Source organism: Mobula hypostoma, chromosome 23 (assembly GCF_963921235.1).
Source record: "Mobula hypostoma chromosome 23, sMobHyp1.1, whole genome shotgun sequence".
Taxonomy (NCBI): Eukaryota; Metazoa; Chordata; class Chondrichthyes; order Myliobatiformes; family Myliobatidae; genus Mobula; species Mobula hypostoma.
Window position 1 is genome coordinate 10,326,267 of NC_086119.1, and position 21,281 is coordinate 10,347,547.

Below are 21,281 nucleotides of genomic sequence, written 5' to 3' on the forward strand. Positions count from 1 at the left end.
AGGATCTCGGCCCTAAGCGTCGACTGTTTGTTCTATTCCATAGATGTTGCCTAGCCTGCTGAGTTCCTCCTACATTTTGTGTGTGTGTGTTGCTTTTGATCTCCAGCATCTGATAAAATATGTTTTGAACCTTTTTGTAGATCTGTAAGTACTGGAAAATTATCTGATCAAGCAACAAAGGCCACATTTGGAGGGCAGACCTATCAAGGAAGTACTGACAGTCTGAATACTGAGCGTCCAATGGATATAGGTAAAGAAAATTTCTCATCACAATATTATGATAATATCTCTTCAATTCTGCACTTCTTTCAGATATGACTTTTGTGTTTCATCTTTTATATCTGTTGTGGGGGAAAACAAATATTTACAAGTTCCTTCCTGTTCTCTTGTTAAGGCTGTTGATAATTGTAATCGAAATTTCTCCATCAGTTGAACAGTAAGGTGACCTTTTCCATATTCATTCTGCAGCAATTGCTGCAAACCTTTGATTCGCTTTCCTTCAAATTTATCACGTACACTGAAACATCTAGTGAAATGCCGGCGTTGGTGTGAGCAACCAACGTGCCCGAGGATATGCTGGGAGGTAGCCCCCAAGTGTCGCCACACTTTCTGGCGTGCCAACACAACAGGCCCACTATGTTCAGCAGATCAATACAGGTAGCAGCAGCAAATACAATGCACACACACACATGCACCAGCAGCAGCACAGTTCAGATTTGATTCTAATGCTGTCTGTAAGAAGTTTGTACGTCCTTCTTGTGAGCGCATGAGTTTTCTTTGAGTGCTCCGGTTTCGTCCCACATTCCAAAGATGTCCCAGTTAGTAGGTTAATTGGACATGGTAAATTGTCCCGTGATTAGACTAGGGTTAGATAGGTGGGTTGCTGAGCGATGTGACTCGTTGGGCCGGAAGGCCTGAACTGTGCTGCATCTCTAAATAAAATGCCTGAGGAGCTGAGCGGGTCACGTAGTACCTATGGAGAGAATAAATCGTCTATGTTTTGGGCCCAGACCCTTCATCAGGACTGTTCTGCCCACAACATTGATTGATCTTTTTTCTCCATAGACGCTGCCAGATCTGCTGAGTTCCTCCAGCGTTTTGTGTGTGTTGTTCTGGATTTCCAACAGCTGCAGAATCTCTTGTGTTTTTAACAACAATTTCTTTCTGTGAGTTTTGCAAAGACAGTAGTTGAAACACTGTTCAGTGCAGAGGCGATAGGTAGGTAAGGAGGCTGTAGAACACTGGTATGCTGTTGTAGTAAACATAAGAGGTTCTGGAGATGCCAGAAATCCAAGGCAGCACACAAAATGCTGGAAGAACTCAGCAGGTCAGACAGCATCTATGGGTTGGAATAAACATTCCAGCGGATTATCGGCACCCAATTGCCCACCATTGAGAACATCTACCATAAACGCTGCCTGGGCAGGGCGAAAAGCATTATCAAGGATGCATCTCACCCTAACCATGGACTTTTTACTCTCCTCCCATCCGGTAGGCGCTACAGGAGCCTCCGCTCCCGCACCAGCAGGCACAGGAAGAGCTTCTTCCCTGAGGTGGGACACTGCTGAACCTCACATCACAGCGCTAAGCAGTATTGCATCAGCATTGTACTGTCTCAGTACTTTTATATTTGTGTGCTGTAGCACTTACTTTTATTCACAGTTATTTTGTAAATAACACTAGTCTTTGTATTTCTGGTCAGATGCTAAATGCATTTCATTGGCTTTGTATCTGTACTTGGCACAATGACAATAAAGTTGAATCTCATCTAATCTAATCTAGACAATTGTTTTGAGCTGAGTCTATAAGACCATAAGACAAAGGAGCAGAATTAGGCCACTCAGCCCATTGAGTCTACTCCACCATTCCATCATGGCTGATCCCGGATTCCACTCAACCCCACACACCTGGCTTCTCACCATATCCTTTGATGACCTGACCGACCAGGATATTATCAACCTTCGCCATAAATATACCCATGGACTTGGCCTCCACTGCAGTCTGTGGCAGAACATTCCACAGATTCACTACTCTGTCTAAAAAAAATTCCTCCTTACCTCTATTCTAAAAGGTCGCAGCTGAATTTTGAGGCTGTACCCTGTAGTTCTGGATACTTCCACCATAGGAAACATCCTCTCAACATCCACCCTAAGTAGTCCTTTAAACTTTCGTTAGGTAATGAAAGGTCTTGGGCTGAAACGTTGACTGTTAATTCTTTCCAATATCTACTCCCTGATCTGCTGAGTTCTTACAGTAATTTCTGTTTGGTTTGCTGCGGTACTTTTGCAACAGGCCGTGTTCCAGCTCCCTGTGAAGTGCTAAACTGGGTCGGAAATACAAAGTTTTACAGTTAACCCTGGAGTAGAAGGGAAGGAAGATCAGCTGGCCACCCTGCTGCTGGTGTTGGACCAGGCACACAAAGTGATGGCAGCTTTAGACTTGCAGTGTATTACTTGGCATCCACTGTTTAACCATCTGAATGGACTTTCACTGTCCAGCATTACGCATGCCATCAAGAATGACTAAATGAGAAAAGACTCAGGGGGGCTGAAGTCTGCCAGGACTTGGCTGCCCTGAGTTCAGTGCAACACCTGCACAGGAGGGAGGTGCTGAAATGAACGAAGAAATGGGGTGGGGAGGGGAACTCCAGTGGAAAAACTAGGATGGATAGGTTAAATTTGTTCTGTTACAGATATCTGAAATTAATCTATTTCAGGTCTTTCCTACTCCCAGTCCAAATGAATGGACAGTCGGAAGCCAAAATACCTTGACAGAGTGCATAATTGCACCTGAACAGGTTTTTCTCAGCAATGGTGATGCCCTCTCTCTGTGACGAACTGGCATCAAAAATTCACCTTGTTGGAATAATTTGATATCTTCTTGGAGCACACGTAAACTCAGCCAGTATAGATTCTAATTATGTGCAGAGTGGAAATAGCGCACAGAGTGTCAGTAGGTTCAATTGAGGCAAGTCTGTGCCTTTTGTGATTTGCACACCTCAAATTCTCTATCTTCCAGTAATTTCACACCTGCCCCCTTCTCTCATTCCCCATTCCAGCTCCTCTCTTACCCCTTCTCCTCACCTGCTTATCACCTCTCTCTGGTGCCCCTCCTCCTTCGCTTCCTTCCATGGATCAGATTACTTGTTAAACAGGAAGGAATTTACAGATGCAGGAAATCCGAGCAACACACACACAAAATGCTGGAGGAACTCAGCAGGCCAGGCAGCATCTATGGGGGAAAAAGAAACACAGTCGACATTTTGAGCTGAGACCCTTCGGCAGAAGACTCCTCATCTTTTTTTCTCCAGTCCCACTGAGGGGTCTCAGCCCAAAATGTCAACTGTACTTTTTTTTTCCATAGCTGCTGCCTGGTAAGCTGAGTTCCTCCAGCATTTTGTGTGTGTTACTTCCTCTCAACCTCTTCATCTCTTCCACTGTCACCTCCCAGCTTCTCACTTGACCCCTCCCTCCCTCCCCCTCTTCTAACTCTGGCTTTTTATGCCACCTGTTCCAGCCTTGGCCCGAAACACTGAGTGTTTATTCTTCTCCACAGATGCTACCTTACTTGCTGAGTTCCTCCAGCATTTAGTGTATGTTGCAATCTTTATTCCTGTTGGTGTGATTTATTTTTGTTTCTGCCCAGCTCCAGCAGGCGCTTCTGGTTTGACGATGGGATCCCCTGCCGCAGTGGTAGGAGTGAGCCCAAGGACTGTGGTGTTCACTGTCGGCTCACCACCAAGTAGTGTCACCCCTCCCCACAGCAGTCACATGGTCACCAGAGCAAGGACAATGTCAGGTAAGCCTTGAATAAAATTGGCATTAAGTTAATTTTATTTATTATTTATTTGCATGGGTGTGTATTTAGAGATGCAACACGGAAAGGCCTTTCCAGCCCAGGGAGCTGTACTGCCCAACAACCCACCTACTTAACCCCAGCCTAATCACATTACAATTTGCAGTGACCAATTAACCTACTAACCGGTAAGCCTTTGGACAGAGAGAGGAAACTGGAGCTCCTTGAGGAAACCCACACATTCGCAGGGAGCACATACAATCTCCTTTTATAAACAGCACTGGAAGCAGGCTGTGAACTCTAACACCCTGAAATTTAATAGCCTAGGGCTAACGGCTAAGCTGCTGTGGCACGCAAGTCGCCTTTCACCCTTTCAGAATGTGCCAACTGGTATGGGGAAGAGAGTTGACATTATTCCAAGTAAACCAATCAGCCTTTATTTTGCAGTAATATTACAGGCAGAATATCATTTGTAAATGGCCCTAATTTTCTCGTACATTGTAAAATTAACTTTGTTTGCCACATATACATTGAAACATAGAGTGAAATGCATCATTTTTTGTATCAGGTCAAATTAATGAGGATTGTACAGGGCAGCCCACAACTGTCACCACACTTCCAGCCTCAACATAGCATGCCCGCTACTCACTAGCACTACCTCGTCCTTTTTCTTTGGGAATGTGGGAGGAAATTGGAGCACCCGGAGGAAACCCACACAGTCACAGGGAGAATATACAACCTCCTTACAGACAATGGTGGAAATCGAACCCCGATCTTACAGCTGACGCTGTAAAGTGATTGCACTAGCCACTACACTACCGTACCGCCCCTAGAATGAGTGCTAAGGAGATTAGATCTGTTTGCCATTTTCTTTATTCCTGTTTTTGGGGAATTGCGTGATTTGAAATTCTGCTAATTTAGCTTTAGTTTATAACTGTGTTCTATCTCCATCATTAAAATACGATACCTCATATTTTATTTGCTCCATCTGCTTATTTTTTTGTCCTCTGTTTCTTACAGTTGGCTCGGGAAGCCCGCTGGGATCTCTCTGCTCTAACAGTGGGCGAATTTACATGGGTTCCCCGCCAGGTGGTTCAATGGGCACCTCCCCTCCCGGAGCAGAGGCTCCCTCCAGTTTGAAGTACATGACATTTGGAACCTCGCCTCCCAGTTTGGAAGGATTCATCACATTTGAAGCTCCGGAACTTCCAGAAGAGACTTTAATGGAGGTGAGCCCATTTTAGTGGTTCGTTGGTTAAGAGATTGAGTTCAAGAGCCGCGAAGAAATGTTGCAGCCCTGTAAAACCCTGGCAGACCACATTTGGAATATTGTGTTAGTTCCAGTCACCTCTTTATAGGAAAGATGTGGAAGTTTTAGGGTGCAGAGCAAGTTTACAAGGATGCTGCCTGGATTAGAGAACATGCCTTATGAGGAAAGGTTGAGCGAGCTAGGTACTTTTGGAGTGAAGGAGAGTGAGAGGAGACTTGATAGAGGTGTACAAGATGATAAAAGCCATACATTGAGTGGACAGCCAATGATTTCTTTACCAGAGCAGGAATAGCTAATACGAGGGGGCATAATTTTAAGGTATTGGAGGAAAATATAGGGGAGATGTCAGGGGTAGGTTTTTTTACACAGGGAGTGGTGGGTGCATGGAGTGGGGGTAGAGGCAGATTCATTAGGGACATTTAAGAAGCCCTTAGACAGGCACATGGATGTTAGAAAATGGAAGACCATGTAGGAGGGAAAGGTTAAATTGATCTTAGAGTAAGCTGGTACAACTTCGTGGACTGAAGGGCCTGTACTGTGCTGTAGTGTTCTATGAATTTAAAAATCATCATCTAACCGTTCTATTAATCCAGAAAATGTGTGAGAGCTGCCAGGTTCCAAGTTTGTTCCGTTTTAAGTGTTGTAAAAGAGCAAAGCTCAAATTGTAATCTACGCAGGCTAACATTAATCATAGAGTGCATTTTCACATCACCTGAGCGGAAGCAAACATTGTAATCTTTACAGCGGAAAGTACAATCGTCCCGTGCTGTGCCTTAATGATTGTGGATTTAGATTATTATCTTTTTGCAATTCCTAAATTGTTGAGTTTGTCTTTTGTTATGAGTGAATGCAACCTGATACTGCGTTAAAGATTTAAAAATTAACTTTTTTTTATCACGTCTACACAGAAACATCAGAACCTACATTGAAATGCTTTATTCGCATCAATGACCAACACAGTTTGAGTACATGCCCGCAAGTGGTATCATTTTTCTGGTACTGACGTAGCATGCCCACAACTTACTAACCCTAACCGCTGCATTTTTGAAATGTGGCAGGAAACTGCAGCAGTCAGAGGAAACCCAAGCAGTCATGGGGAGAACATACAAGTTCCTTACAGACTGTGGCAAGAATCAAACCTTAATCTTCTGACTCTGGCACTGTAAAGCGTTATTACACTAACCGCTACACAACCGTGCCACCCAGGTCATAGTTCATCTCTCAATACGTGGTGCTGGCAATACTGTTCTGAATCGTCCAGTGTAGGTGCAGTATCCACAGTTTGATGCCCGCTCTGAGCCAACTTAATAAACTGACTTGTGCTGTGTTTAAGTCAGTGTTTACTTCTCTACAATTCAGTCTTGATGTTCATGAATAAAACCAAAACCACTTTCCATCACAATGCCATAGCTCATAGTGTTGGGATGGATGACAAAAGGAGGTTTAATGGTATTAAAGCCAACAATCTGAAAATCCCATGAACTGTTTGAATATTCCAAATGTTTGACCCTATATTCTTTACACTGTTACTAAGATTTCTGGCCTATTTTCAATGTGGACGAGCTTCAGGAAACAGTGCTGTGATATTGGCTGGGAGCCCGTGTAGAAAATACAAATTCACACTGCTCAAAATGTCAGTGGTAGCCTAGTAATGGTTGCTACCGACACATCCAAACGGTGTGAGAAGCTCTTATGATAGGCCTGTGCTGAATGCCCCGATACAACCAGTTATAGATCTTTGGCTCTGTTTTTGTGGCAGACTTTGTAAAGCTGCTTGAAGTGGTACTCCCACCAAAGGCACAGCAAAAATAAACCTGTTACGTCCCCAGGGTTCTCTGTCGTGTGTCATGTTTACCTCATTGCACTATATCTGGGGATTATGTCAACCACAATACTGCAAAATAGAACACGAGCTGCAAGGACTGTTTAATTACACTGCACATCTTGGATCGCCGCAGTAAAATGCTGGTAGAGCAGCGCACACACTGTGGGTTTCCTGAGGCTGACAACGGATGTTTGCCATATGAGTTCCACAGTAAATGCACAACCTCCCAGTTTGTCGTGATTTACAGTTATAGTACAAACAGGGCTAGGATTCCCGGTGTCTTAGAGGAGGCACAAGAAGAACCATTTCTCAAACCATAACTTTCCCTGGCAGCATGACGTGAAAAAGGTTAGGTGGAATTATAGTTCTGGACTGCAATAACGTGCTTTGGTAGAGGCAGATTTGAAGGAGGCAAGGTTATATGGAGAACTTGTTGCTTGGATTGGTTTGTTCTGGTCTTTTATATTACCAAAAGTGGTAATAAGTAAGTTTAGATGCTGGAAATCCAGAATAGCGCACACAAAATGCTAGAGGAACTCATCAGGTCAGTTAAGTCGACGTTTCAAACCAAGATCCTCATCAGTCCTGTGTTGACTGTTAATTCATTTCTTAGGTGCTCCCTGGCCTACTGAGTTCCTCCAACATTTTGTGTGTGTTAAAGTTTCTGTTTCATTGAATAATGGAGGTGACCATACGATTAAGTTCTGGCGAGACTCAGATGGTTTGTACGACAGGAACAGTAGGTCTCTTGCTGAGTTTGCTGAGCATGCTGCAATCCTGGGGCTTTGATTACAGGCACCGTGTGGAACCTCGGCAGCTGCTGCATCGTTCCAGTCCCACGAGGCGAAGGAACAGCTGAAGTGTAAACAAACCAACTGTGTCTTATTTCAGAAAGTTGAGATCTTCCTGAAAATAGTGGACCATACCCCTTATCACTTCCACTGTTTCTTAATGACTTCTGGGGGCAGTGAAAACGCATCAAAATAAAACTGTTCTGTTGATTGTTGTTCCACTATGAGAAATTGCATTTTTGCTCTGTTCTTGGCACGTATTTCCTGTTTGCCACTTACGTATGTTGGTTCTATAGGTAACTGAGGCACAATTTCCTCTGACTGCACAGTGCAAACTACATTGTGGCACTTACCTCCAAATCAGAACCAACCCCCCCCCCCCCACTACTTTGCCTTTTGTTAACTATACAGATGGTCATTTTAAAATATTCTGTTTATTTTATTTTATAAATCTAAATCCAAATAGTTTAAAGTCAAAACTGTGTTTATTACTATCTACTGAGAGGCAGCACTCTAAGATACATGGATGGTAGGGGTATGGAGGGCTACGGTCCTGGTGCAGGTTGATGGGAGTAGGCAGTTTAAATGGTTTGGCATGGACTAGATGGGCCGAAGGGTCTGTTTCTGTGCTGTGCTTCTCTATGACTCTTAACATATGATTATCTCCAATATAACTTTAGTTCAGATCTAAAGTCTTTTATAATGACGTATTAAAGTGAAGTTGATGCACTATTATTGATTTCTTTTGTCTGGAATTGTTTTCAATAAAAATTGGAAACTAAAGTAACTTTTCCTTTTGTGCTTTGATTAACAGAGAGAGCATACGGATACGTTACGCCATCTGAATACGATGCTGATGTTTGCAGAGTGCATTATGGACATTGCAGCAATGAAAGGAGGTAGCTTAGACCTGGGGACCTCTGCTGCCTCTCTGTACCAAATCCAGGAGAGCATCGTGGTCGACCAGATCAGCCGCCTCAGCAAGGAGTGGGGGTTAGTATTTGCATCATTGCAAATCGCCTTGTCTAGAACTGCTTTTAAAATTATATTGTATTGAATTCTGACATTGGAGAGGGTTAAAAGGAGATTCACAAGAATGATTCCAGGAATGAAAGGCTTGTCACGTGAGGAGTGCCTGGTGGCTCTGGGCCTGTACTCACTGGAATTTAGATGGTTTCCTTGAAGTGTCAAAGGCCTCAATAGAGCAGGTGTGGAGAGGATGTTTCCCATAGTGGGAGAGTCTAGGACCAGAGGGCACAGCCTCAGAATAGAGGGACGTCCATTTAGAACAGAGATGAGGAGGAATTTCTTTAGCTGGAGGGTAATGTGGAATTCATTGCCGCAGGCAGCTGTGGAGGCCAGGTCATTGGGTGTGGTTAGGGCAGAGGTTAATAGGTTCTTTATGAGTTGAGCGTGAAAGATTATGGGGAGATGGCAGATGAACGGAATTAAGAGGGAAATGGATCAGCCATGATCAAATGGTGGAGCAAGCTCGATGGGCCGAATGGCCTGACTCTGCTCCTGTGTCTTCAGTCTATAGACTGAATTAAGTACTATAAATTTATTTTTATAAAAGACATTAATATCAACATTTAAAGACATTTAGATATGTATCAGAATCGGATTTAATATCACTGACGTGAAATTTGTTGTTTTGCAGCAGCAGTACAGTGCAATGCATTAAAAACTATAAATTGTAATATACATTAAAAATAATGAAATAAGTAGTGTAAAAAGAGAGCAAAAATAGTGAGGTGGTGTTCATTGTCCATTCAGAAATCTAATGGCGGAGGGGAAGAGGCTGTTAATTGTTAGGAAGTTTAGGGCAGGAGTTCCTAACCTGTAGTTCGCGAACTCCTTGCTGAATGTTATGGTCCGTGGCATAAAAAAGGTTGGGAACCCCTGGTTTGGAGTGAAATGAGACAAGTGCAGTTGAAATGGGCATCTTGGTTCGAATAGATGGGTAGAGCCTTTTGCCTTGCTCTGTAACTATGTAAACATGAACTACTTTCTTCCTATGAAGTAACACGATAGTAATTGAAATACTTGTCTTCTTAAAAACATAAAAACACCCTTAAGCTTCTGTTTAGTGCAACATTCCCTATCTAAATGAGGACCTACTTTGGGCAGGTCCACCGTGGTTATTGTGTCCTAGATGTCGCAGTCGATACGCAAGCCGGGCAGTGTGATATGGAGAACAAGCTGTTGTCCATGCAACAGACTACCCCTCTCCACGCTGCTGATAAATCAAAAGAAATAGCAGAGACTGATACAGCTTTACACCAGGAATTTCCAGACAACATTGAACTCAATGCAGGACCGCCTTAAAGATTCCAGCTCTGGATTTTTCCTCGGGGTTTACTCCCGAACCTTCCCCATGAGTGGGTATAGCCACAAGGCAGCGGAGCTTTGAGTTCAGAGCTTTCCTGCGAGATGTTGCCAACCACAGCTGACAAGCCCCATTTTCCCTGAAGCGGCTGGTTTTATAGCATCAATAACTTGTGTTTGTCACTTCTCCTGACAGTAGAAATGGTTCTGCTGGGCTTATTAGCTAAGCCACACACGAAGGCCTGGAGTTGGACCTGGTGGTCAGAAATTATTTGAGATGCACGCCATTGGGAGCATTTAATAGGTAGTCGGAATTCATGCCACTACCACCCCCGGCTATAACAATCTTAAGGAACAACTAGCAGAGATATTTCTTTTGGATTTGTCACTCTAACTAATTGGTAAATGTTAAAACATAGTGGCTCTATCCTATTGTTCATTTGAAATTGGTATAAAAAGCAGATTACTGCAGTCTGTTGTCAGTAAGGACTAAGTGTAACTTTTCTGAGGAGTTGAAGGTTCCTGAAGTTATTTGCGGGTTGGCTGAATGTTACATTTAAGTTAACGCTGTTTATTCTGCAGACAAGTGGAGCAGCTGGTGCTATACATGAAAGGAGCACAACTTCTGGCGTCATCTTTGCACCTTGCCAAAGACCGGGTTAAATCAGGCAAGCTGAACCCATCCACGGCAGTTAAGCAAGGTATTTAGTGGCACTTAGTATGAAAATTCAATGCATTGGATCATTGACACGTTTTTAATTCTTTATTTTAAGTTCCCAGAAGGAAAAGGAACTGTTTCAATAGGGTGGAGTGGGCTTGTTGAATAAGGACAAAACTTAAGTCAAAAGCCAAATTTATTCTTAAATGGGAAAGGTTTCTAATTTCTCCTCCTCTAACTTGGTGCTTTGCAATTTAATATCTTCCCTCAGTTCTGTTGTCGTTTACTCAACTGGTACGCTATGGGTTTCAGAAAATGAAGCATAACACAAGCTTCATATTCAGTCCCTTGTGGTTTACCTGACCTTGCTCTACTTGCATTTGCCACTGAAGCAGAAAAAAATGTTAATTCCCACTGTACAGCTTTCTGCAGGAGAGGCAGAGAGCAAAACGTTGTACAATGCTGATTTATGGGTTACATTAAAGCCAAGCGTTAATATCAAAGCTGTTTATTGGACTACTGTTGTGTGCATAGATAGATTGTTGTATACAGTAATAATGACAGGGGCTTAAAATTAGAAAGAAATGTTTTTGTTGGCTGAAGTTAGTATAATGTGTTCCACTATTCACCTCCTGTGTTTTCTTGGGCAGTTGTTAAAAATCTGAATGAACGTTACAAGTGTTGCATCTCGTTTTGCAAGAAACTTACTGAGAAACTGAATCGCTTCTTCTCCGACAAGCAGAGGTTTGTGGATGAAATCAACAGTGTCACTGCAGAGAAACTGATCTACAGCTACGCCGTAGAAATGGTAATTGTCACGTGTTATTGCTACCCACTCTGTTGCCAAGTGTTTTTCTGACAGAGGGAAGAATGATTTGATTTTTATAACAAGTGATGTGATAAATAAGGATAATGAAGGACTGGATGATGCAAGCATAGAACAGTGCAGTACAGTTCAGTTCAGGTCCTTCAGCATACAGTGTCGCACTGGTCGTGTAACCTACCCTCATACTAGTCTAACCCTTCCCTCCTATATAGCTCTCAATTTTTCTATCATCTATGTCCCTAAGATTTTCTTAAATGTCCCAGTTAATCTGTTCTCAGTGACTTATGATACTCCAAGAATCAGGCGTGGGGAACTGATGCATACAGTTGTCAGGTGAATAGTTTCAAAGTACACTTAATACGAAATATACAGTTTACAACCCTGAGATTCGTCCTTCCGCGGGCAGCCACGAAACAGAGAAACACCATGGAACCCGTTCAGAGAAAACATCAAACACTCAACGCACAAAAAAAAAGACCAAATCATGCAAACAGCAAAAAGCAGGCAAATAACATACGGAATATTAAACCTCACGCCGCAGAGAGCCTGAAATGGTCCAGGCATGACAGCCGCTAAGTCAGTTCGGTTTAGCGCTGTGTCATTGACTACAGGGCTCAGCCGCAGAGCCAGTCCACACCTAGTGCCGCGATCAAATCACACAGTTAGCAAAAAGAGTAACCAGAAGCACATGGAACATGAACCTCAGAGTCCTCCAAAAACAAGTCCACAACTGAAAAGCACGTTGCACAAAGTCCCCCAAGAAAGAGTCCCACAGACAAGACCCACGCCACCAAGACCTGCACCCTCTTCCAAAAGCAGCGAGATGGAGACCGGTCAAACGCAGGCAGGCGGTGCTGAACACCCTCTTGTCTTCTGCTCTCGTCCTTGTCAATTTCAATCTTGCTCGGCATTTTAATCGGCAAAGAGTAATGGAGCCAGCCGTGGGATCTTCTTCTGCCATTGAGAAATGATGGTCCCACACTCCGCTCCCAACCTCACCAAATTCCCCAGGAGGTAGTAAAACTGCCAGAATGCTTAGTCAGCCCAAAAACACATGAACAAAATGGAAAGTACAGGGTGCAATTGATCACAGCTCAGGAGAAGAAACAAATTTAAAGGAAGATGTAGTAGTTTTGTGAGCAGTCAGCAGGATGTTGCTGTTGGTCGTGTTGGTCACTAATGCCATCTTGTGTATTACAATAGCATTAGAAGGCTAGCAATTTGGGGTTATGTTTTAAAATTTTGTCTCAGTTTTCTTTTTAACATAGCATTGTCAGAGGCTGAAGGGTGTACCTGATAGAAGTACATCAAATTCTGAGAGTATAGAGTCAGTTTTTTCCCCCTGGGGTAGATATGTAAAGTAGTCGAGGACATAACTTTAAGGTGAGGGGTGAGGGGAACATGTTTAAAGATTAAAGGAGATTTACGAGAGGGTTTTCCACAGAGTAGGACCTTGCAACATATAGGTGGTAAAAGTAGATAATGATAGCAATGTCTAAGAGGCATTTAGACAGACACACAAACAGGAAGGTGCCAGTAACGCAATAACCATGCATTACAGCATTAGTGTGCAGAAGAGCATCTCTGAACGCACAACACATCGAACTCTGAAGTGGATGGATTACAGTGGCAAAAGACCATAATGGGTTCCACTCCTGTACCTACTAAAGTGGCCACTGAAAGTATGTCTCTGTACACTTTGGAAGCAATAATGTAATTCTAAATAGAATGACACCATATAATAACATTCAGCCAGTCATACTTCCATTCTGTTTTATCCCACACCCTTGCTTTTTCAATAACAGCTTGTATCTCTAATGGCAATATCTGCTCTGCTATACAGGCACAGTATTGGGTTAGTACAGTGCACTAAACAGTGGAATTGTCAGCTCTGTCTCTGTTGCAACTCTAGGTGCAGTCAGCAGCATTGGACGAAATGTTCCAGCAAACAGAAGACATTACATACCGGTACCATAAAGCAGCATTGCTGTTGGAAGGCTTGACAAAGACACTACAAGATCCTGCAGATATTGACAACATCCTCAAATGTAAGAACAAAAAGTTGGCTCAATTAAAAACAAGTTCTGAAACTGCATGGCAGCTGAGTGCAAGTTCCTCTCTGTTATAAGACATGGCTGATGTGTACTTGCCATGCTGTACACTCCACCACTCTTAAGTCAATTCTTACTCTTAAAAGGTTAATTCTGCAGTTTTTAAAGATTAGCTTTATTTGTCACTGGTACATCAAAGCATATAATTAATGTGTTTTTTATCGATGACCAGCTCAATCCAAAGATATGCTGGAGGCACCACATTTCCAGCACCAGAACAGCATGTCTACAACTTACCACCCTAACCCTTGTGTCTTTAGAATGTGAGGAAACCGAACGCCCGGACGAAACCCACGCGGAATTGAATGCTGGCATCGTAAAGAGTTACGCTAACTGCCATGGTACCTTGCTGCTCCTAGTTTTTAGTTAATGAGCAGCCGCACCACGTCAGACAGATTTGACCCCAGGTTATACTGGGTTAATTTATGTAGTTTAGTTACATAGCCCTCCATTTTTCTATCATCCATGTGCCTGTCTAAGAGTTTCTTAAAAGCCTCAAATGTATCTGCCTCTACTGTCTTGGTTGAACACTCCCTCCTTTACCAGTGCTAAAAAAAAACTTACCTCTGGCATCCCCTTGATCACCTTAAAATTATGCCCCTCTTGTATTAGCCATTTCCACCCTGGGGAAAAAGTCTCTGTCTATCCACTCAATCTGTGCCTCTTATCATTTTGTACACTTTTATCAAGTCACTTCTCATCCTTCTTTGCTCCAAAGAGAGAAACCCTAGTTCACTCAACCTATCCTCAAAACATGCTCTCTAGCCCAGGCAGTGTCCTCTGCACAATCTCTAAAACTCCTACAACCTTTCTAAAATGAGGTGTTCAGAACTGAACACAATACTCCCAAGTGTGGTCTAACCAGCATTTTGTAGAGGTGCAACATTCAACCATGGCCCTTGAATTAAATCTTTCAACAAATGAAAGCCAACACACTGTACACCTTAACAACCCTATCAACTGTAAATAGGCTGTAAATTCAATTCGGTGCAGTATCTTTTACTCTCTCAAAAGTGACAGCCGAAAGCAGGCTGCCCTCAGCACTTAGACCATGAGACATGGGAGCAGAATCAGGCCATTCAGCCATTCAAGTCTGCTCCGCCATTCCATCATGGCTGATCCCAGATCCCAGTCAAACCCGTACTCCTGCCTTCTCGCCATATCCTTTGACGCCTGAACCGATCAGGAAACTACCAATTTCCATCTTAAATATACCCACGGACTTGGCCTCCATCGCAGTCTGTGACAGAGCATTCCACAGATTTACTACTCTGGCTAAAAAAAAAATTCCTCCTTACCTTTGTTCTAAAAGGCTACCCCTCAATTTTTGAGGCTGTGCCTTCTAGTTCTGGATACCTCCATCATAGGAAACATCCTCTCCACATCCACCCTATCCAGTCCTTTCAACGTTTGGTAGGTTTCAATGAGAATCACCCCCCACCTCCGTATTCTTCTAAATTCCAGTGAGTACAGGCCCAAAGCTGCCAAACGCTCCTGATATGTTAACCCACCAACCTCCACCCCACCGCCACCCATTCCCAGAATCATCCTCATGAACCTCCTTTGGACTCCTTCCAATCACAACACATCCTATCTGAGATATGGGGCCCTAAACTGTTGACAATACTCCAATTGCAGCCTGACTAGAGTCTTACAAAGCCTCAGCATTATCTCCTTGCTTTTGTATTCTATTCCCCTTGAAATAAATGCCAACATTACATTTGCCTTTTTTACCACAGAATCAAACTGTAAATTAACCAATTGGGTGTCTTGCACGATGACTCCTAAATCCCCCTGCACCTCTGATGTTTGAACCTTCTCCCCATTTAGATAATTTATTTTACCAAAGTGCATTATTGTACATTTCCCAACACTTTTTTATATCTGCCACTTTTTTGCCCATTCTTCCAATTTGTCTAAGTCCTGTTGCAATTGCATTGCTTCCTCGGCACTACCTACCCCTCCACCTATCTTCATATCATCTGCAAACTTTGCCACATTAGCCAAATCATTGACAAACAATGTGAAAAGTAGCGGTTCCAATACTGATCCCTGAGGAACACCACTAGTCACTGGCAGCCAAGCAGAAAAGGCCCCTTTTATTCCCACTCACTGCCTCCTGCCTGTCAGCCATTCCTCTTTCCAAGCAGTTGGAATGAATCAGTGGGATAAACAAAGTCCGGGATGGTGTATTTTGTCCATCTAGTCCATCCCATGTTTTTTTTTAATCTACTAACAGCTGGACAGTGGGACTTGCAGTAAAGCAAGGGTTAAAGACAATATCCAGGCAAGGATGACTGCTGAGGTGTGTAGTCATCCCAGACAAGTGAAACTGGCCAAAGCCACCCCTGCTTACTGCAGATGAGATAGGCAAGATGTCTGTGGTAGTGTGGTATCAACCCAGACAAGTGGGGCCTCTGAAATGAGACCTTTCCCAGAAAGGTCTTTGAAGAACATAACTTCCCTTTATACAGTAGAGATAAGTCCTGCTGAAGGGTCTTGGCCTGAAACGATGACTGATTACTCTTTTCCATGGATGCTACTTGGCCTGCTGAGTTCCTCTGGCATTTTGTGCTTATTGAGGGGATGCAGGGGACAGACAAGATAGGAAATATAGCAGAAAGATATGAAACACACCGAACTCTAAGAGACAGTTACTTTATTAACTTCAAAGTATCATCAGTTGTCTGCTTGTCATTTCTATTGACTTTTAATACCTCTATTATGAATGGCGATTGATCTTGCACATAAGCACTCCACAGTTTACCATATGGTCAATATCTGTAACTAATAGGCCAATTCTGTATAAAAATAGTACTTTTCTGTCCTGGTTTCAGAACAGGGTGGGTGACAGGGGCTGTGCTGTTCTTGTGCACAAGCAAAATAAAGTATGTTTGAGAAGCAAATGTGCTTGTCGTCTGAGTCCGGTTATCGGCGACGACAGCGCCTTCCTTCTAGTCTGCCGTGTGATATTATAGATCTATAGGAAACATGTTAAATTTTGTAAAACTGGGTTGTGAGTTTGTGTCAGCTGGGAGTACTTGGGTAACACAGCTGAGGTATGCTTTGGAGAAAGTGCAGCCCTGAATGGACAGGGAGATTGATGAGTCCTTTGTGTTGAGAAAAAATATAACCAGTTTTGCATGAATTAGAGTTGTATGTGGAGACAGATCTGCTGGAAAAATTAATGTTGAAATAAAAATGTATGTTTGTTTTGCAGACAAAGCCAACATTGAGCGCAGACTCTCAGCTCTGTGTCATACCACAGTGGCTTTGTACGACAACTAGCCTTCCGGAATGGACCACATGCAACAACGCAGGGACCACCGCCTCTCCTAGAATCTTGGAGTTGCCTTTTTCCCCAACCCTGCTCCCAACAACCCACCCACCCGTTATTTGGAAAACGGTCCATGCTGGGTTTGTCTTGTTCTCCGCTGCCTATGCCAACCCACCAGGTGAAGAACGATCAATTTTTGTTTTAGAAGAGTTACCAAAGAGGAGTTCTTGTTTCAAGAGAAAGGAAATGTATGTATAAATACAGATTAATACTTCTGAAAGCCCTCTCAGACATGTAGCATATTCTTTCATTTCAGTTTACCTTAAAGAGGTAACGTGTGGAGCAGTGACTGCTTCTGGCTGCCAAAGCCACCCGATTGCTGGAATTTGTTAAGAAAAGCACAGGAATGAAGCTGAAGCCTGTACTCCACGTTCATCGCAAACTCGAGGGGTACTTGGAAAAGTGTGTTCAGAATAAACAACAAGGTTTACAAAGGAACCTTGTGCCCTGTCTGTTGTACATGGGTCACGCTGACAGATTGGACTCCTGTCACTGAAACTATATTAGCTTTTTATAAGAGACACTAATGGTGTGATAAGTGAATAGATGTTACTTACGGAATTTGTATGTTTTACCACGATCCTTGCACAGCCGTTCAGAGGCACGCGGTGCCTTGTGTCTTCAGATGTTTCATCAAATTCCCCTCCACCCACAAACTGATGATGGAGAAGAGCACTTTATGTGACTGAGAAGTTAACAAAAGGACAGTAAGAGAAGGAGTAGCCCACCCCATCACATAAACTGCAAACCAGATGCCACACTGGATGGACTGGAGAGAGGGGACTATTTATTTTTTTGTGTAGCTCCCTGAGCAGGAGTTTCTGAAACGGCGAAGACTGTGCTCCTATAGACAACCACTTCTGATTGCACTACTATGGACCTTTCATAACATTATGCAGAACTCCTCACAGAATGGAGCATCTGAAAAGGAATGGAGAAGAGTTCATGAACAGTAATGGAAAAGAGTAAACCATCCTGGTAGTATAAGCTCCAAAGGCATTCAACAGAGGACATTTTAACGTTTGCTTTGGAGCCAAAAGCACAGAGTGCTTGACACTTCAACGCAAAAGACTGCAAAAAAAAAATAGCCTGTATTATTACAAGCCTTTCCATTTTTTTTACATATTAAATACTTGAGTAGTTCATATAGAGCAACTATCTGTATATAATGAAACTAGTATTTTTCCTCTTATTTTGCCATTGATTGCTGACTTTTAAACAATATTTTTGGCTGTCTTTATGTTATGCATGTGATAAGTGTGACTGTGCCATTGAGCCTAATAATGCTGATGATGCTGTTTCTGCAGACAGTATTATGTAGATAAGCATTTTTCCTGTAGATTGAGAACCTATTGTACAGACTAACATAATCCTTGGGTATTTTCAGGGGTGGAAAAAAGTATTGCGACTCTGGTTACCAATCCAACAAGCACAATCATCTCTGTATTATGTGTGATTGAGTCAGGATGAATCAGGATCAGTCTTGGGTAGCTGTGTGGAGGACTACAGCTTGAGCTAGCTAATGTAACTTACAGAAGAAGTTTCTAAGAGTAGTGATTATAAATTTTATTTCTTTAAATAGTAGCTTAGGAAAGGAATAGACTTTCGTGATATGTGATTCTCAGGTTGGGAATGGGAAGTGTTCAACTATTCTGTTTCTTCACTTTCCCCCGTGCATCAACTCTTACCTTTTGAAATTGGGTTCTTGGTGATTTGTAGACTCAGTGGCCACTTTGTTAGGTACAGTGATGTACCCAAACACAGCAGCAGAATACCACACTGAGTTCCACTCCCGTTCCGCTCCTGTGGATCCCGGTGTGGTCTGCTGCTGCTGTAGCCCAATCACTGAGAAGTTCGACGTGTTGTGAGTTCAGAGATACTCTAACGTACACCGCTGTTGTAACACCATCTTGTCAGCTTGAACCAGTCTGGCCATTCTCCTCTGACGTCCCTCATTAACAAGGCGTTTTCACCCACAGAACTGCCGCTCACTGGATTTTTTTTTTTGTTTGTTTTGTTTTTCACACCGTTCTCTGTAAACTCTAGAGATTGTTGTGCCTGAAAATCCCAAGAGATCAGCAGTTTCTGAGATACTCAAACCACCCCATCTGGCACCAACAATCATTCCACGATAAAAATCACTTGGATCACATTTCTTCCCCATTCTGATGTTTGGTCTGAACAACAGCTGAACCTCTTGACTATGTCAGCTTGCTATTCTACATTGAATTGCTGCCATGTGATTAGCTGATCAGATATTTGCGTTAGCAGGCAGATGTTCAAGTGTACCTAATAAAAAGTGACCACTGAATGTATACCGTTGTTTAACTGCCCCAACAGACCAGAAACAGCATTCACCACTGCACGCAGAACAACCTCTCCAACATTCTGTTCCAGAGCTTTTCAATATTTTTTCCACCCTTGGGCATTTTTGTTCTCCATTTTTTTAAAATGTTTCTCAGCTGCTCAAGTACTTGAATATTAAACATTAACAATCATGTTTAATTTCCCAGAGACAGTTTGTGGAAATATTTCCAATGTAGCAATGAATTTGGCTTGTTTATGAAGCTTGTCACCCATTTCATTCCCTCCCCCCACACACACTTTATATTATGAAAAGTAACCAATGTGTACATTTATTTATCTGTAAGCGATTCCATTAATTTTGAAGACTTTTTATTTATAAAATATTTGTACTATTAGATCTTTAATAGTGTTTCTACCTCTCATTGTGTATAACAGCATGCATACTCTTTAAGAAATCAGGTTGCAGACAGTCATTTGTTATGTAGCAGCCTTTTTAATATGGCCTGTATAGATGTACATTAAAAGGCAGAAATAAAATTGACCTGGAATATTAATAGGTTGACTTATATTGATTTGCTTTGAGCAGTGAGTGTTCTAGTTACATTTTACTGGCTTGACACCATATATTTCTCGATTCAGAGGGCATATTTTCATAGGAGTAGAATTAGGCCATTTTGGCCCATCGTGTCTGCTCCACCATTCCATGATGGCTGATTTATTTTCCCTCTCAACCCATTCTCCTGTCTTTTTCCCATAACCTTTGATATCCTAACTAATCAATTACCTATCCACCTCAGTTTTAAGTATACCAGATGACTTGGCCTCCTCAGCTGCCTGTGGCAATGGCCTGTAAGGAGTTTGTACGTTCTCCCCGTGACCACGTGGGTTTCCTCCGGGTGATCCAGTTTCCTCCCACAGTCCAAAGGAGTACTGGTTGGTAGGTTAATTGGTCATTGTAACTTGTCCCGTGGTTAGACTCGGGTTAAATCGGGTTGCTGGGCAGCTCGGCTCAAAGGGCTGGAAGGGCCTATTCTGCGTTATATAAATAAATTCCACAGATCCACCACCCCGGCTAAAGAAATTGCCCCTCACCTTTGATCAAAAGGGGCATCCCTCTATTCGGAGGCTTTGGTCAGTGTAGATTTCAGTAGAGTTGCATGAAATCTGAACATTTCTGTGGGATGGGGAAAGGGTGGATGCCCTCAAAGGGGTATGCTGTTTCCTGCCCAGCACTCTTCTCTGCGGAGAGCACCTGGTAACATTCTGCACTCGCCTGTCACACAGCGTCTGAGAAACAAAGCCATCTGTGCAGAAATTAAGTTCAGACCCGAGTGCTCCCGTTCCAGAAGAACCTATCCTCTTGTGAATTACGAGTGTGAATAACAAAGGGTGTAGTGGAGAGGAGGCACAGACAGAGCTGCAATTTGCATTGGTCAATACATATAGAGACATACAGGCCCTTTGGCCCATCCAGACTGTGCTGAACTATTTGCCTAGTCTTATTGGCCTGCACTCACCCTCCATATACGGCATTGTTCAGACTGCACTTGGAGTACTCTGGGCCCCCTATCTAAGTGCCGATATTGGGGAGGTTCACGAGAATGAAATGAAAGGGTTCAGCTCTGGGCTTGCACTCGCTGGAGTTTAGAAAATGAGGGGAAATCTCATCAAAACATTGAATATTGAAAGTACTAGATTGAGGATGTGGAGAGCATGTTTCCTATAGTGGGGGCAGTCTGGGATCAGAGGGCACAGCTTCAGAATTGAGGAGCATCCATTTAGAACAGATGAGGAAACATTTCTTTAGCCACAAGATAGTGAATCTGTGAAATTCTTTGCCAGACAGCTGTGCAGGCCATTTCTCTGGTTATAGTTAAGGTGGAGGTTGATAGCTTCTTGATTAGTATGGGCATTAAAGATTACGGGTACAAGGCAGGATAATGGGGTTGAAGAGGGGATAATAAATTGCCCATAACGGAATGAAGGAGAAGACTGGATGGGCTGAATGGCCTAATTCTGCTCTTATGATTTTA

At 42.9% G+C, this 21,281-nt stretch overlaps 1 protein-coding gene across 6 annotated transcripts in view; it reads left to right on the top strand.

Moving 5' to 3' along the window:
• The window catches only part of ulk2 (unc-51 like autophagy activating kinase 2), a 119,425-nt gene extending 99,148 nt beyond the window's left edge, over positions 1-20,277 (top strand). For 3 of the 6 annotated variants that reach the window (XM_063031303.1, XM_063031304.1, XM_063031306.1), the window contains 8 exons: positions 141-250; positions 3,646-3,798; positions 4,816-5,024; positions 8,496-8,674; positions 10,592-10,710; positions 11,318-11,475; positions 13,406-13,541; positions 16,825-20,275. In XM_063031303.1, coding sequence (XP_062887373.1) covers positions 141-250; positions 3,646-3,798; positions 4,816-5,024; positions 8,496-8,674; positions 10,592-10,710; positions 11,318-11,475; positions 13,406-13,541; positions 16,825-16,892 — 1,132 coding nt within the window. In that variant the 3' untranslated portion in view covers positions 16,893-20,275. Of the gene's footprint in view, positions 1-140; positions 251-3,645; positions 3,799-4,815; positions 5,025-8,495; positions 8,675-10,591; positions 10,711-11,317; positions 11,476-13,405; positions 13,542-16,824 lie in introns of all 6 variants that reach the window. The other 3 variants (XR_010015891.1, XM_063031305.1, XM_063031302.1) reach the window with 3 other exon arrangements.
• Positions 20,278-21,281: the final 1,004 nt, after the last annotated feature.